This window comes from Anastrepha ludens, chromosome 2, assembly GCF_028408465.1.
Source record: "Anastrepha ludens isolate Willacy chromosome 2, idAnaLude1.1, whole genome shotgun sequence".
NCBI classification, from domain to species: Eukaryota; Metazoa; Arthropoda; class Insecta; order Diptera; family Tephritidae; genus Anastrepha; species Anastrepha ludens.
Window position 1 is genome coordinate 160,072,850 of NC_071498.1, and position 23,129 is coordinate 160,095,978.

The 23,129-nt window shown below is 38.5% G+C and overlaps 1 protein-coding gene across 1 annotated transcript in view; it reads right to left on the reverse strand.

Annotated features, from left to right (window-relative positions):
- Positions 1-5,671: 5,671 nt before the first annotated feature.
- The window catches only part of LOC128855694 (dedicator of cytokinesis protein 3), a 161,882-nt gene continuing 144,424 nt past the window's right edge, over positions 5,672-23,129 (reverse strand). The window contains exons 10-14 of the mRNA XM_054090824.1: positions 16,250-16,456; positions 10,721-10,895; positions 10,421-10,642; positions 10,118-10,354; positions 5,672-7,512 (exon numbers count right to left, since the gene is read on the reverse strand). Of these exons, the coding sequence (XP_053946799.1) occupies positions 5,773-7,512; positions 10,118-10,354; positions 10,421-10,642; positions 10,721-10,895; positions 16,250-16,456 (2,581 nt within the window). The 3' untranslated portion in view covers positions 5,672-5,772. The remainder of the gene's footprint in view (positions 7,513-10,117; positions 10,355-10,420; positions 10,643-10,720; positions 10,896-16,249; positions 16,457-23,129) is intronic.

Genomic DNA, 23,129 nt, shown 5'->3' on the forward strand with positions numbered 1-23,129 from the left:
AATTTCCTTCAGTTTTCTTAGTTCATCTAGAATAAAAAATCATGATAATTAGAAATCCATTTGAATTTTTTGCTTTAGATAATAAGCGCTCTACTAATTTCTATGTTAAACATTTTTTTTAACTTATTTTAACCAGTACAAAAATTTTTTATACTTTTCAAATGTTCATTAAAAGATAGAAAAAACTTTGCAGTGCTAAATTAATTTTTTCCTTAAAAAAAAAAAATCGAAAGAGATGCAAATTTTAGACCTCATAAACCAGGCTCCCCCCCTTAAAATAAATATGCCTGCATTTACAATACAATTTTTGTTGTTTTGTTGTTGTGTTTGAATTTTTATAAAACATGCAAAAATGTCCTTATTTCCAATTTTTGTATTTAAATTTTTATAAAACTAAAAAAAATCTAAAATGTCTTCATTTCCAATTTTTTTTATTAAAATGTTTATAAAACTAAAAAAAATCTCTCTTTCCATCTCGGAAAGAATAGAATAAGGGATTCTCACTAAATAACTTCGACACTACAGTCTATACAGATGGCAGTAAAATGGATTGTGGTGTTGGAGCTCGCTTATATTCTCATAGACTTAAAATTGAAAGGTCTGTGAGTCTCCCTAATGCTTGCAGTGTCTTTCAGGCTGAAGTACTGGCACTGGTACTTGGGGAAGCGTGTAGGCTACTAATCGCAGATCCCTCTTTTAAGGGCAATATCGCTATTCTTTTGGATAGCCAAGCTGCAATCCAGGCACAGGGTTCAGCTACAACAACCTCTAAAGTAGTGGAACAAAGCAGGACTAGCCTTACCGCCTTGAGCGAAAATCATAAAGTTACTTTAAACTGGGTGCCGGGTCATCGGAGCATTGAAGGCAATGAAAAAGCGGATGAACTGGCAAGAAGGGGATCGCCATGAATAACGCTCTTGCAGTACCAGTATGCACACCATTAGGTGCAGTCAAGAGTGCAATTTCCCTAAACTACCTCCGAATCGCAGATTGTAGATGGAGAGACCAGACGAAATGCAAAATCAGCAGGACGTTATGGCCCTCCTACAACTTCAAGCAATCGTCAATATTGTTAAACATGAAACCACAGGACGCTTGGAGACTAACGGCAGTCATAGCTGGCTTTTGGTCTGTGGAAGAACAAGCAGCCAAAATGGGCATCCATCACAACACATACTGCCACAGGTGTAAACAACCGGAGAAAAGGAGACAGAATGTTAACCCTGGGTAAACCGCTGTTCCAGAGTCTGGTGCGGAAGCGCTAGTTGGATTCTGAAAGAATCACCACTTAAACCAACCAACCAAAAAAAAAAAATCTGTCTTGATTTCCTGTTTTGTGATTTTTTTGCAAATTTTATAAAACACACAACACAAAATTAAAAATCTCTTCATTTCCAATTTTTTTGAATTTTTATAAAACATACAACATAATTTGTGATGCGAATGAAATGAATTTTGCCGACTTCCTGATTGGTTAAAGGTTTGCTCGCTAGTGACACTCGATTTTTGACATTCCCTTACAAAAGATTGTAAAGGGTGGTTAAATTTCAAGGGCCGATGTTGTATGTGAACCACATCTAAACGTCAAGTTTTTTTCTGCATTTCATTTGACATTTTTTAATTTCAGACTAACTAAATTTGAACCATTGAAAGATACACAACCGAGCAACGCGTTGAAGTTACTGAGGCTTATTATGAAAACGGGCGTTCAAATCAAAATGCATATCGCGCACTTCGTGATTATTTCGGTCAATTTAATCGTCCAAATGTGCGTACAGACGGAAAAATTGTGCAAAAGTTTGAGCAAACCGGGTCTGTAGGAGATGAGAAAACACCAGTGCATGCTCGTACTGCAGAAAATATTGCTGCTGTTCACGATAGTGTGGTTGAAGAGCCGTCCACCTCAACTCGTCGTCGTGCCCAACAATTGCACCTCTCACGCTCGTCGTTGATGAACATTATGCATAAAGACTTGCATTTACACGCTTACAAGGTGCAATTGACTCAAGAACTAAAGCCTCTTGACCATTTCAAGCGTCGTCAATGCTCAGAATGGTGGCAGGAAATGGCAACACTGTTTATATTAAAAAATGGCTTTTTTCTGTGAATATCAAAATAACCCTTTATACATATTAGGCGTTTGGGTGTTTGGCCGAGCTCCTCCTCCTATTTGTGGTATGCGTCTTGATGTTGTTTCATAAATGGAGGGACCCACAGTTTTAAGCCGACTCCGAACGGCAGATATTCTTTATGAGGAGCTTTTTCATGACAGAAATACACGGAGGTTACAATTTTGGTATTAACTGAATGGACTTACTAGCCTAAGCTGTCTCTTTTTTTGCATACCGAATTATGCCTATAAAATTATAAAGGCTTAAAACCTATTTCGTGTTTTTTTCCGAAAAAAAAAAAAAATAAATGTGCATGCCAAATTATTCCTATAAAATCTTAAATGTTAAAAAGCTATTTTGGGTTTTCAAAAATTCTACAAAATTTTCCAAACAATCATTTATATATGAAAATATTTAAATATAATTGGCGCCTACCCTTTGTTGGGTGTTTGGCCGCCTTCGAGCGGGAGTTGGTTTGTAACAAGCACCTTTTTTCAGGGCACAAATTCACTCGCACGTTTGCCATTAACTGCCGAGAGGCGACCGCTATGAAAAAAAAACAACTTTTCTATCATTTGGTGCTTCATACCCCCAATGGGTTTCATACACAGGTCCTATTGAAAGGTAGACACGCATAAATCTATTCGGCTACGGCGATTGAATCTACACAACTTTGCAAATACATAATTTTCGAACAAGATTTTCCAATTAATACTTTTTTATATATTTACATACCGTATTAAAGTCTGAATCGAAAAGTTTAAAAATCAGTTTACAGCTGAAAATCCTCACTCAAAATTTTAGCAGAAATAAGTAACAAAAAGTTGAAGTTGAAGCTAAAGTTTTAGACCAAAGCATTTTAGTATCAAAAAATGTCTCTATAACCAATTCATGGAATAATTTACATCCTTAATTTCGTAGAATTACTTCCTTAAACCTGCTTGCATTAAAGTCGTATAGATTACTTTCAAGGCTTAAATGTCTACACTTTTATTTATTAATTTTATTACTTTTTTTATATGGCCTCTAAAATGTATTTCACGCTCTGCTAGTTAATCTCTATATTTTATTGCACGTGGGCCTCAAAGTAATCTTTTTCCAAACATAAAAAACTATTTGACGTAGATGATTAATATCCCGCCCCTCACTAGGCGCATAGTGCCAGGATCCGGTATCGCGGAATCGTAGAGTTGCGCGAAAGTCGAGCTGCAGGCTACCGGACAGGTCACAGGTTGCGCATAGGGAAACGGCCTTCAGATATGAAGGGTAGCTGTGAGTAAGTGTTTATTTACAAACAAGCAGTCCCGGACCAGCGCAGCGAGTAGGAATAATGGGTGTCTTGCCTTAGGGTTTGGCGAGTCCTTCAAACAACCCACAACGCTCGATAATTTCTACTGCGGCGAACAGATTCCGCCTTCAAATAAGCCCTCTGTCCTCATTCCACATCGCAGCGGCTGTCTTCATGTGAGAAGCGGCTCAAACAACGTCAGTCTTGTTGCTGTTGTTGATGTAGCAGCGAAAACATTTCCCTTACATGTACGGGGAGTGCTGCTGGAGTGACAGTCCGTGGCCGGATATATAGTAAATCCGGGTCGTTCCGGTAACGTAGAACCACCGACTGTCGGAGGGGGAACGTTGGTCACGTAGCGAGCGGCTGTCTCTTGGTAATGCTATTCCTCACTAGTCATAGTGCAGCTCCGCCACGGGGATAGGGTTTCCAGGCGAACAACTTATTACTACGAAACTACACAAACTATTTAAAACATATTATTTGCGATGATTTCTTGGATTTCGTTTTGTTTCCGGTACCAGATTGTTTTTGAGAACTTTAAAATTACTTTAAAAACAGCTCAAAGGTATTGGGGGATTATGGAGATTGCACTTGGTGTGGCAGCCTTAATTTATGACGTCATAGTAACGATTTATCGCTCATAGCCTATCAAACGGATGTGTTTAAAAAGCGTACGTTACGAAAGATTCTCTCCGAGAGTAATGAAAATCGATCAGCATCTTGCCAAAAAAACTTAAAAAATGCTTAGTAGCTGAAAAAAGATCAGCCAAATAAATCCTATAAATCTGTTATGAAATTCTCTAAAGAGTAATTCGCTGTTATTTACTAGCGAGTAGTTTACTGTAATTCAATTTCGAGTGAATTTCAAAGCTCTTGCCAGAAAACTTCAACGAAATTCACTCAGAAGCGAGTTACAGAACCTGCTCGATTATCTGGAAATTTTTGGTGTTCGCTCCAACTTAAGAAAAGCTTAGTAGCTGAAAAAAGCTCAGCCAAATCGCTTACTCCCTGTGAGTCTTGAAAAAACCGGCTAGATTCGGGCATGTTCTGTAATCCACTTTCAAGTGAACTTAATTGAAATTTTCTGGCAACAGCTTTGGAATTCACTCTGACGTGGGCTACAGCACTTGCTCGATCATCTGAAAATTTTTCGTGTTCGCTCAATGATGTTGCATTAAAAAATTATATGGATAGATTGTTGCACAATTTTCGTTGTTTTTGAAAATGATTTTTCTTAAATTCAAAATTAATTACAATAATTACGTGACTTAGAATATTTTGGGAATTATTTTTCACATTTTTGCAAACCGAAAACTCTAAAATAAAATTTAAGTAACTACTAATTACAACTTTTTTAGCACTTTAGCCACCAAGTAGCTCCGTACTTGTGGTTGGTCTTTCACCAATTTGTTTTATTATAATCCGCCTTCTTGGTTTATTTATGTTTGGTATCGATAAGTTAGAATATTTGTGTCACAATTTTATTCCTAGTAAAACACGCAACTCCTCCCCTCACTCTGCTTCCGGCGTCTATAACACTTGAGTCACTGCCACCGCCGTCTCCGCCTTCAAGTCCATGCATCATCGCTGCTCATAGGCGAACTCCGTTTGCGCATGCGCATTGGAGCGCGAATGCTGACAGCAGTGCGCATGAATGTGCGTGGTTTGCGTTTGCACTGCACTCGCATAATCCTCACTCGAATCATTCGTTGTCGATTGTTCATATTCATACATATTACTACTACTACTATATACACTTTGGCTGCCATATTGTGTGGTCTGTATGGGTGACTCAAAGCGTACCGTCGGCATTGGAAGTTCATAGGCGGCCTCAGGTTCCACAGTGAACGTTAGGCCACAGGAACAGTGTTCCAGCATGGGTGCTGGCGGCGCTTCGGTTTGTGTCAACGGCATGGAAAGCGGCAGCAATGGTGGCAGCGGTGGTGGCGTGACCAGTGAGGACAGAGATGAGGACGCATGCACCACTGCCTGTTCGGTTATAGTAGCCGCAATTGGCGGCGGTGATGGTGAGGACAGGCAGTCATGGCAATAATGTGTGCTGTGGTAATGATTGTGACGATGACGTGTATAGGATGAGTGTAGCTGAGTGGTGCGTGAGGGTAACGACAATGAAGTGACAGTCGATATTGCATTTGGCGATTTGCATGGCCGGCGCAATGTTTGACCAGATGAGAGTGCGATATGTGATGCATGTGTGCGGAGCAATGGTGGTAGTGGTGGTGGGGTTGGTGAGGGCGTTTGTGTTGTTGATGAAGTCTCAGTTTCGGTCTCGGTCGTTGTGGCTGACGGTAGCGGCGGTAGAGGCGCTATAGGGCGAAGCAGCGGTTGATGGCAGCGACATATTGCAACTCAAAAAGTGCCGCCATCATTTTGTGATTCGGTAGCGCTAGCATTGTCGGCGCTGGCCTCACTCTTTTTGGGTACTAAGTAATTATCGTTGGTGTTGGCGCCGTTCTGTTGATGATTTTGACTGTGCTTATGATTCGAGTGTTGTTGCAAATGATTTGGATGATTTAAGGCATGCGTATGCGTATGATTGGATGTGTTATGATTTTGATTTGCATTGGGAATCGGCGAATGATGCTCGTCAAGGGAAGAGGAATCTGTGGTGGCGATAATATTCAATGACTTGGGTGGTATGGGAGGTGGTGCTGGCATTGGCAGATCTTCCATATCGAAGGAGCTCGCCGAATTTTCACGATGATTTATATTTAGCGTAGTGTTGATGGTATAGGTACTATCCGCACTGCCGTTCGATGTCATGCGACAGTGATCGCGATGATGCACGGTGCTCAAAGAGTTAGAGGACGACTCCTCGCTCAGATTATTTAAATTATTGAAATCGTGTGAGCTGGTCGTGGAGATGCCTGAATCACGAAAATCATGCGGCCCATAGCTGGCCACATTCAGTTGCCCCGGCTCGCCAACACTTGTCAGCGAGTGTGGCGGCTGATCAGCCTCGGGATCATCAAAGCTTATATCTACCACTGAATACTTTTGTCCATGTTCATGTTGTTGTTGCTGCTGCTGCTGCTGTTGATGTGCAGATAATGGGCGGCGCGGTATGGAACCACCTGTGGGGTAATGGCTACTCGAGAAATCATTTATGGCAATGGGGTTTGAAGCGCGTTTATCGGGCGTTATGCCACGCGGCGGTAATGGTGGCGCATTTGTTGAACCCACCTGATTAGGATTACGCTTAGGTGGCACTTCCGGACCTTCGGTGGCAGGCATGAAGTTCTGCGAACGCGGGCGATTCGGTATAGGTGGCACTTTGTCACGCGTGATTTCCGGTATACTCACGCTTTCATTGCTCAGCATTTGGTAGGAGTTATTTATTAGCAATGCATTGCCAGCTTCGACAGGACGTAAGGTATCACCCGGACGTGTATAGATGTCATCCTGCTCATAGACACCATAATAATTTGAAGGTCCAGCACTCATATTAGGATTGCCTAGGCTTAGCGTGCGCTTTTCTGTAGGTAGTGGTGGCAGCGGCGTATTTACTATGCTTTCCGAATGTTGGCGCTTCAATCGTCCAAGACCCGATAAACTTTGTTTTAGTTGCGAGAAGCGTTCAAGCAAACGATTATGTAGCGGTTGTACGCCTGCGGGCGCTAGTGTACCATGCAATTCCAGAGCTTGCTCAAGCACTTGAATTTGTTCGAGTATAAGCGCTTTCAATTTTTGCACATTTGCCTGTTGGCCATGACCCTGGGGAGATTTCAGGAACTGCTCCGAGAAGAATGCCTCTTGATACTTGCTTATGCCACCCATGACATTGGCATCGATTATGCCTTGTAAGCGCATCGAGAAGGGATTTATATTACGCTTCGGTTCACTGCGGTACTGCACAATTAGATCCCACAATTCCTTGCCGACATTATTCATAGTTTCACATGCAAACTCTACTGGGGTGATCTCATGCACAGACTTGTGTTTCACCTCGAACCAACGCAAAATGCCTGGGAGTGGATTAGAAATTTCCAATTTGGTGCGTTCGATCCACAGTGATTTGAATTCGTTATCCTTATCGATCGGACCTTTATAGATGGGACGATCGTAGATGAAGCGCGTTACGTCGTTGACCTTTAAGGGACAGGGAAATGAAAGTTAATTATATATTGGTAGATCTACAGTCTGTCTATTAGAAGCGTGACCAGCAAAATTCAAATTTAGAAGACGTGCATATTTTTTACAAAATGAGTTCCGCGTGTGATAAACGATTTGAAGTAGTGTTCCTAAGTCCCTAAACCCTCAAGCTTCAAAAATGTTACGAGCATCTATATAATTATATATATATATAATTGGCGCGTACACCCTTTTTGGGTGTTTGGCCGAGCTCCTTCTCCTATTTGTGGCGTGCGTCTTGATGTTGTTCCCCAAATGGAGGGACCTACAGTATCAAGCCGACTCCGAACGGCAGATATTTTTATGAGGTGCTTTTTCATGGCAGAAATACAATCGGAGGTTTGCCATTGTCTGCGAAGGGGCGACCGCTGTTAGAAAAAAATGTTTCTTCATTTTTGTGTTTCAGACTCAAACCTATTCGAATTCTCTCTGAATTCCGAATGGTAGTCACGCACAAACCTATTCAGCTACGATGGCCGGCTCACGCCCCGATATACCGAAGTTAAAAACCTTGACGACCTCCCGGGACGAGACCCAAAAATATCTCTCCCAAACAAGATGAGAAGATCATTGATTTGTTGGTGACAAAACCGAACTTATCGTTGCGTGAAGCTGAAGCGGTTTTAAAGAAAAGTGGTGTTAATGTATCCAGAGACACGATTCGAGAAAGTTCAGATGTAGACGACCTCAAATACCGGAGCATATTGAAAACCGCTGCTCTCATTATCACACTTTAAATTCAGATTTAGATTTATTTGAGATTTGTACTTCGACCTCATGGTCTTCAGTGACAGACTATGGACGTTTCAATAGGATTCGGCACCGTCCCACAAAGCTCGAGTGAACCAAAAATGGCTAAAAATAACGTTCCGAACTTCATAACGGCCACACAACCCCTCTCAAATTCACCAGAGGCGAATCCGATGGGTAATTCTCGAGCCGCTGAAAAAAGCCATTGTCCGCAAGTGGGCCAAAATACCTGCAAGTCACATTCGGGCAGCTTGCGATGCGTTCTGGACAGTCTCAAGGCCATCAAAAGGTGATCATATCGAGCAAAAGTAATTTGATTCTTAATTTTGTATTATTTTCCCACATTTTTTACTTTGAATTGAATAAAAGTAATTTTCCAAACTAAATTTGTTGTATTTTTAATTGGTTACACTTCAAGTGCCGGATCCTGTATATATCGATCATGTGCAAATGACTGCTGCCTGCTCACGAGTATTCTCAGCGTATGCTTGGGGAGAGTAATGAGTTTTTTAAACCTTTTATGGAGGGTACCAGTAAGGATTTCGCCTGGCGTAGCCCCATGATTTAGAGCCAGATAACCTCCCTTATCCTTATTAACACACATTGGACACAAGATTTGCAGACAACCAGTTTTCGCAAGTCTCTTTTGAGGCCAACTTGGTATCACCAAGGGCGTTTGGCATAGACCGGAAGAGATGATAGTCACTTGGTGCCAGGTCCGGACTATATGGTGGGTGGTGCGATAGGACATCCCATCCGAGCTCTCGAAGCTTCTGGCGGGTCATCAAAGATGTGTGAGGACGAGCGTTGTCCTGGTGGAACACAACACCATTCCTATTGACCAATTCTGGCCGCTTATGGTCAATCGCCTGCTTCAAACGGTCAAGTTGCTCACAGTAGAGGACCGAATTAAGGGTCTGGCCATAGTTGAGCAGCTCATAGTAGCTAATTCCCTTCCAATCCCACCAAAAACCACCTCTTTTTCGCTTGGCATTGTCGTACGTGATCCACTTTTCATCGCCAGTCACCATCCGCTTCAAAAATGGGTCAAGTTCGTTACGTTTTAGCAGATAATCGCAAGCGTTGATGCGGTCCAAGAGATTTTTTTGCGACAACACGTATGGCACCCAAACATCCAGCTTTATTTGGAATCCAATCTTCTGCAAATGGTTCCAAACGGTTTTGTGGTCTACACCTAGTTCCTGACTAATCGAGCGAATGCTCACATGCCGGTCTCTTTGGATTTCAATGATTTTATTGGTCTCTACGACGATTGGCCTACCAGTACGTGGTGCATCTTCGACGTCTACTACACCAGAACGAAATCGATCGAACCAACGCTGTGCTGGCCCATAAACTTCACAAATTTTTGCCACCGCCTTCGTTGCATTTTTACCTCTAAGGTAGTAAAAACGTAAAATATGACGAATTTCTTGCTTGGTGGACTCCATCTTTGACGCGCTATAACTTAAGACTGAAACATACGATCACAACACTGTCAAAGAGACACTTGTAGTACTGATTGTCGTCTTCAAATCGCCGTTTAGTTTGACCCGATGCAATAAGTACAACGCAAGATATGTTTAAATGTCGCGCTCAATTGATAAAATGCGACATTACTTTTTCCCCAACCCAATATTATAGGCCCATACAATGCAGTTTGTAGTATCGAATTGGTCAAATGGCGGTCACGCTTCTATTAGACAGACTGTAGTCTGTATTCAAAATGATAAGGAAATATTCAAGGAATGATCGTATTAACAAAAAATACCACAATGTGGGCTGCTAGTTCAAAATAATCAGCTTTACTCACCTCATAAAATCTAGCAATTTTCTCCGGTACCGGCACCATCGCCGTCTTTAAAGCTTGCGCATCACCAACCGGCCGCACATTACTAATTTGTATATATTGCTCGACTGCAGTGAGTATCGAATTGTCCGGTGGACTATTGTTAGTCAAAATCTGAGCTGTAGGAAATTCGGTTTGTAAGCGTTGAGTAAAAGCACCTATACGTTCATACTCCAAGCCGCGATACACAAATTGTTTGTTCTGTAATAGTTTTATACAGCATAAATATACCAACAACAATGATGCAAAAATTAGACAAAAACTTACCCGTACAAAGAGTGGGAAACCAAGCCCAAAGAAACCCACACGGAAATATTCGGGCTCAGGGCGCAATTGTGTCAGGATATTTTGGAAAAACTTTGCCTCAAGTATAAGTATTTCACTGAGCTTATTGTAGTCGAAGCGACGTGTTTCATAGAGCACAGCCAATTCCTTGCATAAGGGAATGCCCTTCTCCCAACATTTGCCTTTGTCGAAATATTTTAGAATCTGCAAAGAGACGCACATAAAATTAAAAAAATATAAAATAAATAATAGTAAATAGAACTAAGTAGAGTAGAGAAATACCTCATGATAGAGCCGCTCTTTGCGCTGCCACTCAGGTTGCCCAGTATTATCGTTCGGGGCGAAGCAGAGTGATTCACGATCCCAATTCAACATGTTCGCGTAGAGTTTTAGCGTGTAACCGGCTTCGGTGTAGTTTTCGGCTTGCAGGTGCAGGTCGTGCAGTTTATAGATGTATCTGTAAGTGAAAATCGGTATATTTTCATTTCAATTAATTTGCTTATTCATTAATTGTGCTCATAACTATGAAAGTGGTCTAAGTCATATATTTCTTACTTCGAGATATTTAATCAATTGCGTTTGAACGACGTAAAAAATATTTTTATATTGTGCACCATTTTAATTTATAATTTTCTTAGTCTTAATTAATGGAAATTTATTATCAATATGAAATTTTGAATGAATTTCATACGAAAATTTTGTTTTTAAAGCTCTAATTGACTTAGACTATTTTCAAAATTAATTGAATGCCCTATAAAGGATTTAATGCAACAAAGAACTATGGGTGATGATTTTAAACAATAACTTTAATGAAATAATTCATGAACATTTATTAATTATTTTTAAAAAGTAATCCATTTTCATCATTTAGTTTTTCTAGTTTTTAAGAGTGTTCATGATAAACTGAAGGGATGTATGGTATCGGTCAGTCCATAAGTTCGTGCGTATTTTACCCATAATTTCACTTTTGTTCGATTTTTGCATACAAAAAATTATTCGGGGAATATAACGAAACTATTTATGTTTTCTTTGATACATTGTGCATTCAACAAGTGATTTTAATCGCGGATAGAAGCACGTGTTGTTGAAAAATAAAATGAAATCTTCGAACGCGTATAAGAGGCATATTTTGTATTTTTTTTTTATAAAAGTGGTAAAAATGCAATAACTGCTGCTGCAGAAATAAACACTGTTCACGGAGAGGATACCCTGAGGCTAAGGATTGCGCAAAAGTGGTTTTCAAAATACCGAAGTGGTAACTGCGACGTGGAGGATGCCCCGCGCGCTGGTCGTCCTGAAGTCTTTATATCCAACGCCTTGCTCGAGCTCGTGTAAGCTGAGCCAAAATTTGACAGTCGATATGATAGCTTAGAGCTTAAATTCATCGCATGGAACAGCTCACAGGCACCTGGTTCAGTTGAGAAAGATTTCAAAGCTGGGAAAATGGGCTCCGCGTAGACTTTCCGTCTCCAACCTTCAGCAGAGGGTGAATGTGTGTTCTCAGCTGCTGCAACGGCTTGAAAATGAAAGTTTTTTGAATCGTATCGTTACTGGTGACGAAAAATGGGTCCTTTACAATAATCCTGTTCGCAAACGCCAATGTTTAGATAAAGATGAAACACCAGGACCGACCCCTAGAGATGACCTTTACGCTAAGAAGATTCTCCTCTCTATTTGGTGGGATATGCCGGTATTGTTTATTATGAACTTCTAGCACCAAACCAGATGATAACTGCTGATTATTATTCCCATCAGCTATCAAACCTGAATGAGGCACTTAACAAAAATCGACCGTCTTTAGTGAATAGACGCAAAGTTTTGTTTCACCACGACAACGCAAGACCTTATACCGCAAGGCAAACATTAGGCAAGCTGAACGAGCTCGGATGGGAGCTAATGCCGCATCCACCATACTCTCCGGATATTGCACCTTGTGATTATCACCTTTTCCGTGGACTTCAATCCCATATGAGTAACAAGAACTACTCCTCAAAAGAAGCTATAAAAAGGAAAACGAAGCGCATTTTGGTTCCAAAGACAAACAATTTTTGAGCAGGGAAATAAAAATTTGCCTAAACTTTGGGAAGACATTGAAGGAAAATATATTATTGCTTAATAAATACTTTAAACATCTTTTTTATTAATTTTAAAACCACCTTTAAAAAACGCACGAACTTATGGACTGACCTGATATGTGGGATTGACAGACAAATGCAGGACTACTACCTTTTAGACTACAATATAAATGCATCTATTAAAATGGAGATCACTGGCCAACCGAAAAGAGCTCTGAACTATAGGTTACTAAACGGACACATACACAAAAATAAGAAACACGGGACCGGTCGGACCCGATTAACTGTAACACTAAATTAATAAAGTGTTGAAGGATTGTTAAACAAGTAAACTCGACTTTTATTTTGCATGGCGGAAAGTTTCATTCTACGTATTTGTACGAGTATATAATTGCCGCTTACATCTACTTTTGAGTGTTCAGGAGAGCTTTTCCTCCAACAGTTTTATGTCGCCTCCGTACAGCAGTTTTTTATGAAGAGCTTCTTCGTGACAGAAATACTCTTGGAGGTCTGTCATTGACGGCTCAGAGTCGATCGCTATTAGAAAAAATCTTTTCTAGCATTTGATGTTTCATGACCACAACGGGTTTCGAGCCAGAGCTCTACCGAATTGTAGCCACGCATAAATCCATTCGGCTACGGTGGCCACAGATGCCATAGACTACTAACTTGGAGGCCAAATAATGATAAGATGATACTAAAATTACCTCGTATCTTTATTGGTAGTTAAAAGAATTTTCTATATATCGACCATTTGCGTCCACGGTCCGCTGGAAGACTAGGACTTTGCGAACAAAGATTGCTATGAGTGTTTGGAGTGATTGCCATTATATAAAAATCGTACTTTATTTGATCACGTAATCGAGAGTTTCATCTTTCACTACGAAACGTCCGCTAATGGATCGAGGCTGAGTAACTTCGCCAATATCCGGAACATGGTAGTCTTTAGCAATTTCAGCAAAAAACGATCCATTGACCTAGGTGACTGTCTCTTAATCAGGCAAACAATTTTGAACACCTTTTTAGGAAGATAATCTTAGTGCGACTAATGTAACTTGCCTAGCTAGGGCCGAAGGTTGTTTGTAGGTTACTGCAACGGTCGTAATCGATTCAGTTCGCACCCGCATCGGATAAATATGTCTACGGAGACAAAATGACAACTATGTCTGGAGGATTCGACGACCTAACATCGACTTGGATCATTTTATTGTTCTGGGGCGAAAGAATGCTTGCCAATAAGTGTGCCTTTATAAACTTAAGGGCGATCTTTCAACTTGGGTCAATTATAGTTGTATCAGTTTTCTATTAATTTTCTTTGTTTTTTTTTTTTTTTTTTTTTTTATTGACAATTGTATTTATAGTTAACTATAAAATACAAAAAAAAAAACAAAAAGCTTATAGCTATGGCTACTGTGGCCTTAAGGGGGAAGTCTACTGTGAATTTTTCAAAAAATCGATTTTTTTTTATTAGCTTAAAAAATACTTTGAACCCTCTTAAATAAGGTACAATATGTGTTACAGCTGGCTAAATTTTTCTTCGTTGAAATTTCGACCTTTTCCCGAAGCGCTCCAAAGCTTTAAACGCTGAAAACTGAAACTTTAAACGCATTTTTCTCGAAACTAAGTTTTTGTATACGGTGTACACGATATCTCGAGTTCTGATAAATGAATCAGCTTAAAAATTTAATTATATATTCTCTGTAATAGTGTCTCTCGTCTGACATAGGATTTTTTTGATATCGTTATTTGTTAAATTGTTATAAACAATAGTAACATCAATTTTAGGCAAAAAAAAAGAAAAAAAATTTCAAGAATTTTTTTTTCAACGCCAAAATTTTTTATCGACATAATCCTACGTCAGACGAGAGTCAATACTATGTATATGATAACAATATTTTGTTTTTTTGTTTTAGATCACCGAAACGTAAGATTTCATGTACACCGTTTAGGCACCTAAGAAAAGCGGACCTGCGCTTGCAGAAGTGCCACAGCGGCCATTTTGAATATTTTGACTTAAAATTTTTTTTTCAAAAACTTAAATATATAATAAAGATAAGAGTTTAAATAGATTTTATGTACGAGCAATATTTTGTTAGAAATAAAATCCGGAAAATAAGCCTGTTTTTTCCCTTGTCACAGTAGACTTCCCCCTTAAGCTAATATACTGGGTGTGTATATATGTGTATGTAGGGTGTTAGCTAAATTTCATTTAAGATATTACAATATTTTAAATAGTTTATAAGTTTAATAATGTTCTCTGTAGAATTGTTTAAAAGCAGATCAGTAGGTTTTGTGTTGTTTAGTGATTTTCTGTGGTTTGTAAAATGTGTACAGTCGTCTAGGATGTGTTTGATGTTTGGAGCTGAGGTATTGCAGTATTTGCAGATATTTAGGTCTTTTTTTATTAAATATTCGTGTGTTAGTCTTGTGTGCCCAAGTCGTAGTCTAATTATTTTTGTTATTTCCCTTCTAGATATGTTTTCTTTTACTAAGATGTAATCGAGCGCATTGTATGAAAGTCTAAATCCCCAGCTAATGAACTGATTGGAGAAAGTGGTTTTAGATTCAGTAAATACAACATTAATCAGAAATTCCCAGCACACCAAACCTTTGTATGAGACACCTACACCATCTCTTTGTCGACTTTGAGCCTGAATCTGTCCTCCTCGCTAAATTAAAAGGGCTGTGCAAATCAACGTTATACAACAGCATCAGCTCCATCAGAATTTCGGAAGAATCTGTTCGGCTGATTTGATACGAAACGCGGATGGAGACTGGGTAGCTATCATATCATTTCTCTCTTTCTGTTCCCGGGATGGGCAGTCGCACAGAACTGGTTAAAGTGTAACATTTGGAACCGACTACCGATAAATCTGTTCACATATTTTTATATACAGGCTGCATACGGTAGTTGAGGACATCCCTATTTGGGGCTATAACTCCCCGAAACTTGTTGCCGTTTTTCAGATAAGACATAGAGGACTGCAACTTAACCCAAGAAATGATCAGAAATGCAGTTATCGTCGCTATATACGCAAATCTCGCCGATTTAAAAATCTCGAATTTTGCGTCCGTTCATAAGCTTCGTCGTGAATTGGATGCAGAATCTGTCGCAAAACGCAAAAAACACGAGAAACGTTCTGACACTGTCTGATCAGCAGAATTTATTCAACAAGTGCAAGCGATCATTGACGAAGACCCTTTCAAATCAATGAGTGCACTTGCACTACCCACTAGCGCCGGCCCTAGTCGGCCTTTATAGGTGGAAGTTATAACTTAACACTATCCGATAGGGACATAAACGGTAAGAATGTGATCCTAATTGGTCTTTGCTTGCAAGACGGGTTGATTCAATTATCTCAACATTTTCTCTGCAGTTGAGATGCTTCAGACGGACTGCGGGATACATAGCTTGGTTCCAACTTCCCAAACCGTCTGTGTGTGTGATTTTCGAACCAGCACACGCCGGTCAAATTCTTTTATTTAGTAAAAAATGTTATTCGAAAACAAATGTAAATGATTTATTTTGCGCAACCTTTAATAAAATTTTAATTCACTATATTTTGAAATATGCACAAAAAATTGAGATGGATTTTCTTCAATTTGATTATTTTTGGAAGCAATTTCAATTTGGCATAAACTATAAAGTCTTTTTACTTAAATAATACGCTTAGCTCTTTGCGAGTATCCTAATTAAATTGAAATCTATGCGCTCACATTTTCTTTCACTACTCACCTTAAATACATCTCTTTGCGATTTATTTCATTTTTGTAGAAATTCAATAAATTCACTGTACAGGACATTCGCTTATCACGATTCTCTTCGCCCTGCATAACGCTGCGATAATCCAATAGACGCTCCAGTAAACGCGTTACCGATGCTATAAAAGCTGTACCCGAGTCCTTCCAGCTGGGATTCTCCGTTTGAACTTTTTCCAGTAAACTAAATACAGAGTGATTTTAAAATTAATTTTTGTAAAAATAAGGCGCAAAAATAAGCTATAGAATAAAAATTTGAAATTTCATTTCTCAATTTACAACAAAAGCATAAATTTTCTAGGCAACAACTAAAGCATTTAAATAACTGTACGAAAATGTACAATAACTAATAAGAATTTAAAATTTTAGAATTAAATTTAATGTTTTATGTAATAATTAAATTGGTAAATAAAAATGATAAGTAAAAAGTGTGATCCGGACCGAATTTTCTACTTATTTACCTATCCAGCGGGCATTTTAGTGAAATATAATTAGAGCAGTTGACTAACAGTATGTATATAAGTATGTGCACAATGGGCGAGCATATCTGATTAATTACTTGGTCTTTTATATGTATTTACAATGGTTTTCGAGTTGAAATTTTTTAATTGTCTATTCTTTAACCAAAATCATAAATGTAAGCTTGCAAACTTTATACAAAATTTAAAAAATTTCAACTAAATTTTGAACTTTTCAATCTGAGGAAAAATATATTACAAAATTAATGCTTAATGAAGCGGAAGAGGGTTTTAGTAGAATTTCTGGTAGACGTAGATGGAGGGTGCGCTCACAACTTCGAGATCGGCACGCACAATTCATTTTTCATCACAACTTGGCTAAGCCTTGCATTTTCTATACTTTTTCAAGTGTTTATGGAAAATATATGGGTACATTTGAATGAACTCAATTAATTTAAATTCCATTTACTCTTTGATATAATAAAAAAGCACCAGCGATAAAAATTTGCGCGATACAAAATTGTTCTTTAAATAGTTGTTATTTACGCCACACGGCACAGCTTTGTGTACACCAGCACTTATGTGGCGCTTACGACTCAAAAACACAGAATCTATTTAGCTGTCACTCAAATTGGTTGTCGCAAGGGAACTATTCTCACGCGCTTTCAGAAACACTGCCCGACCGCAGGATATCAAAACCAATAAACGAACGAACGAGCAGTGATGGTAAATGGTTTTTTGAAAAATCCCTACACAGCCCAAAAAAATTCCCTACTTTTCCCTACGCTTACAACAAATTTTCCCTACGAAATTCCCTACATTTTTTTCTCCTGTGTTTACACTGTAATGAAGCAATTTCAACGTGTTGGTTTAAGATTTTTTAAAAATTCCGTACAGAGCTTCTACAGTGCAATCAGTTCTTATTGGAATTAGATCCAGCAGCTTAACCCAAGCCGCTCGCTTTCCTCGTCGAAAAATCTCACCAAAATGCACATATGCTTATTGAGTCCGATGTCTCTTATCGATCGTTATGGAAAATTTGTTTACTTTTAATTCTTTTAACTAAATTGTATTTTTCCTCTTTTGCAAATTCATTTTTTATTATGCTGGTGCACTTCTTTCTTCCGAGCTCAGAGTTTTTTATTATTTCAGAATCGGGCACGATTTCTTTTAATAGTGGAATTAAATGGTCCACCACTTGCAGCGCAACATTATGCTCAGCAAAGAACATGCTAAGTCTTATTTCGAAATTTCTGGGACTATTTAGTTTACTCGCTTTATTTTAGATGTATTTTTAATTGCCTTCATATTTTTTGGTGCATTTTTGTTTCGGCGTGCTTCGGTAAATCAGGCAGTTCAAAACTTTGTTGCACGCAGAGCATTTGCATTTGAATGGATCGTTAGCCAGAGCTTCAAACTAGCCACTAAAATTTCGCCGTTAAGCCACTTGTTATTGAACTTTTGTTTCCGATACTTGCATTGTTTTTCCTGGTGTTCCTCTGAAGAGTCAGTCGAAGAGGAGGAGCTCATTTCTGTAAAATATATGCATTTTAAATATAAAAAAGCTAAAACTAAAATAATTGCAAACTTACTTCAAAAGTGCAAAGCACCAGAAAACGTGGGACAACTAACAATTTTCGCGCAAAGAAAAAATTGTGCTAGCGTTAACAAAGAAAAAAACAGGCAATGTTGCCGTATTAACGCTTTTAAAAGTATGCTGCCATAAGGAAAAGAAGTCTGGCATGAAATCTTACCGCAGATTTTTATTTTAAATGCACTTTTTTAATTTTACCCCACTATTTTAATTTTTTTTTTGTCCTTCTTGAAAATTCCCTACATTTACAGAATTTAAAAAAATCTGTCCCTCTTTTCCCTACACCCACATTTTTCGACAAAACTCCCTACATGTAGGGAATTTTCCCTACATTTACCATCACTGCGAACGAGTACTGATACGATACAGAAATACGATTGCAAACTATTTGTTCAGCAAGCGAATCGTACGGACGTCCGTTTGTTAGCTGATACCTTTCTTTTCACGCATGTTAAGTGACACATTTTCTAGTGATCAATTCAAAATAAAAAACCTTTATAGCCTAGACAGACGGCGGCGTTAATCGGGATTACCGGCGCAGTTAGTTCTGATTAAAATTTTAGTGTGACAGACGGATGTAACGCGTATTAGTGAACAGCTTATTTGCTTATTGAATAGTTTTGTCAGTAAAAGATGCACCGCAGGTAACAAATACGGGTATTAGCTGCTCTAATACTAAGAAATAATTATTTATTTAAAAAGAAGACTTAAATTGCAATTTCTCAAACTCCTCTGAAATATCAAAACAATTAATGTAATTTCAAACGTTTTAGTGAAAGCAAGCATTGCATTCAGTCTTTCTTGTTGTTTAAAAGCTTCACTATTTTTCATTTCCCGCAGTGTTGCCATCGAAAACTCCTCTAATCCGCTTAAATTATAAGAATTAAGTCTAGTTTTCAATACTCATTAGCTCCAGAAAAAATTCCGAATTAAGTCGTTAATTCCGATTAACGCCACCTTCTGTCTAGGCTATTAGATTTTATTGCGCGATCCTGAAGGTCAATGTCTGGTAGTGCGGTGATAGTATTAAAAATTGTTTTGAAAGTAAAAAGGTAAAACTAATTTTTGTAAATACAAGTTAGATTTAGTGCCATTGAGTTTTTTTATTTGCTAGTCGCGGCAAAGTTCACGGTCTCATATGGAATTCGAATATTACGAGTGTCGTTCAATAGGTTCTTAGAAAATTCAAGAGATGGTGCTCTTTTAATGGGGAATGGATAGTCTTTAGTAAGCAAAGGTATATACAAGATAGCTGTCATAGTTTAAATTTTATCGACCACATAAAATCATCATATTTTTTTCGATTGAAGCAAAAAACCTTTGCTTATTTACTGCTGCTACTGTATTTACCACAAAAAAAGAGCATCGTTTTAGCCGTCCAGTGGAGGTGGCCACTTCAGAAATGTTTGATAAAATCCATGTTATAGTTTAAAATGATCGGCGAATCTATGTGCATGAAATAGTTGAGACCACACACGCCTTGAACGGAGCAGTGTTTTAAATTTTGCATGAAAAATCGGGTGCGAACAAAATTTCGGCAAGATGGGTGTCGCATTTGCTGTCAGTAGAGAATAAAAGCAAGCGTGTGGTCAATTCAGAAGCAATTTTGTCGATTTCTCGTCGCAATCCCACTGAGTTCTGCGTCGTGGATGCCATATGGATATAGATATTACTATAGGCCAGACAGAAGTAATCAAAACAATGGAGTTTTGAAGGTTAACGGGCTCCGAAAAAAGCGAAGACGATGAAATCGGCTGGCGAGGTTATGAACACAACAGTTTTATAGGATGCATACGGAATCAACTACATAAATTACTTGGAAAAATGTAAAAAAAACAAGATAAATAGTGAGTATTATCCCTTGTTAGTGCAGCGGTTGAGCGGAAAAAGCAAAAATCGTTCCCATGACAGTCGGCGTTCCCACGTCGTTAGTTCTAGTCGCTCCGCAGCATTCCCCGGGCATGCATGGAAATTGTTTATGAAGTTACAACAAGATTTACAATAACAATAAAGCAAGGAAAAATTCCCTAAATTGACAATTATTCCTTTTCAATAAGACCTTCCGGAATCTTACTTTTTCGAAGGTTTAAAAAAGTCGGAAAAACGTCTAGAAAAGTGTACAGAACTAAACGGAGATTTTGTTGAAAAAAAAACGCTTTTCTATCATTTTCTAAACACTTATTGAATAACCCTCGTATAATAAAATCTCAAAGCATTGCATTAGCATTAGAATTGGCTTGCATTACTTCCAAAATTTCTATATTGCACGCCATTGCCCATACTCGTATTATTTTTCACATAACTGTATAACTGCGCTTACAAACAGCAATAATGAAATCTAAACAAAAATGTAATACCTACAGCATACGAATCGCTTAGCTTATTTAGAAAAACAAAATACTAAAATAAATAAATGTGTAATATTTTAGATTTCACTATTTACTTGATCGTAGAAATAAGTTTTCGCTAACTAATGCTAAAATTTACAATGAGATGATAGCAAATCATAAATAATAGATTATAGCAACAACAAAAATTGGTGACTGCATATGAGTTGAGATTTTTCACTTACACCAAGCTCAGATGTTCCCTTCGTTTAGTTGGTAGCATTTTGTGTATGGTAATTGAATGCATATTTAACAAGTTTTTTAAGAGGCGAGTTGTAGGCGATGGACAGACATTTAACATGATAATGATTAGTACAAAATATGCATATGTTTACACACATAAATGTTTACAAATTAGTAGAATTATTACAATATTTGATTTGGAGGTATATTTTCAATCTTAAAAACATACGCACGCACAAAGACAAACAATAAATAAATAAACATACAAAAGTTTGGCACTGTGCAAGAGGCTGAAGGAAATAGAGAGGTTTTAAAGTTATGTACGTACGGTGGTTCTATACTGAGACTCTGCAGTTTGAATTTTTGAATTAAATGTCAAAAGTTAGAATAACGTTACAATTCATTAAAAAAACTTGTTTTTTGATAAATAAATACTATGCCCACCTCGATGTTCTAATAGGCTGCATCACAATAAATGAGTTTATCACTGTTCAATAGCGACTAGGTTTGTTCGGGTTAGACAGGTTTTTTGTGGTGGCAACGAAAAAAAAAAAAATCTCCAACCCTACACCTGCTACTTAGCTCTATTTAGCTATCTCGATATTTTGACGAATTCCGTCAATTTAGGATATTGCACTTGCACTGTCTGTTTCCTTTTTCCGTTACGTCCAAAGCGCCCATTTAGCAATACAAGTTTTTAAAGCCAAGTAGATCAAGAACAGCAAGCAAAGCTGCATTAGGCCAGCACCATTGGTGTTTTCGTGAGAAGTCGCTTATTCTTGTATGAAAATTTCGTTTTCGTGTTTCAGATGAGTGTCGCGTTTGCTCTCAGGAAAGAAAATAGGCAACCAGGTGGTCGACTCTGAACCTATTTTGGCCTTTTTTCGTCAGAATCCCTTTCAGTGAGAAGTCCATTATTCATGTTAGAAAACTTCGTTTTCTCGTTCATAGGTCATCTTCACGTAAGTCCCTTTTAGACTTTTCGTCGATCTGTGAAAACAATAACTTGAAAGTTTGGACTCAAGCCATCAATACTTAGGCGCAGCTCTCGATTGTTGTGGATGTTGCATCGTTACGTACATATTTAATCTCATCACTTTCTCTTCAGCTATCTCGCTTTTGCGCGACTAAGATTTAGACATCTAGAGTTTCACCTTCTTGCCACTTCCTCTTTTCACTTGCATTGGCATCACAAGGGACGAATATAACTTCCATCAAAGTGATCCTTATCCTTGAGGGAAATCATATAACTTAACTCAACACCGGTTGTTTTTTTATACACTTTCCCATTTTTCGGAATACAACTTTGTCGTTGGATAAAGTACAGATGGGAGGTCGCGTCTTTACTGTCTACAACGAAGTCGATTCATCTGTCATGTTCAGTTCATAAGTCAGTTGTATAGGCCTCGACCTGAAAATTATTACGGATGCTTTAGATCATAACAATCTGGATCTGTTTAGGTTTTCCTCAGAGAAAGTTGACACGAGAAATCCCTAGCTCCAACTCACATTATTGATCTCGTCACTCGATTTCGACACTTGCAAAATTAGTTAGTTACATCTAAAGCTAAATGCCTGGATTTGATAGGCACAAAGTTTTCACTTATTTTTATTTCTCGCTCTGTTCAAAATAGTGGTAGAATGTTAGTTGCGCCAAGTTTTAAAGCGCTTTTAAATTGAATGATGTGCTTCCAGTAAACTTAGATTGAAAAATGGGAATTGGGATTAATCATTTCTCACCGTTCCGAAGCGCCATATGTAGGTGTTTTTGGACCATTGCATGTTGGCGACGGCGAGTATCGTAGGCGGTGAAACACTGAACTGTATAAACTTTAGGACGACATGGACATAGTGCAGCGAATAAAGATCCAGAGGCTTTGTTGGCTGTGCGATGCGGTACCAGCTGGTGGCAGCAGAGGAAGAGGAAGGACTCACTTGGTGTGCCCAACCAGCGCCGGTTTGCACGAGAAGGAAACGATTGGCGCGCCAATTAAGAGGAAGAAGAAGAAGTCTTTGACAAGGTTGCCTTCTGATATAAAACCGCGTTAGATGATTCTCTCAGCGCTCCTCGATATTCTACTTGTCTCGTGAAGCCGTTAAGAAACTCAATATGAAGCGGAGCTCAGGATAAGTAGAGCCAGTGAATGTGTCCAATTTTTATTTCATTCGCCTAGTGCATACCGCCAATTCTCAATAGGTTTATGGAATATGCGATCGACGCGATGCTTCGCCGAC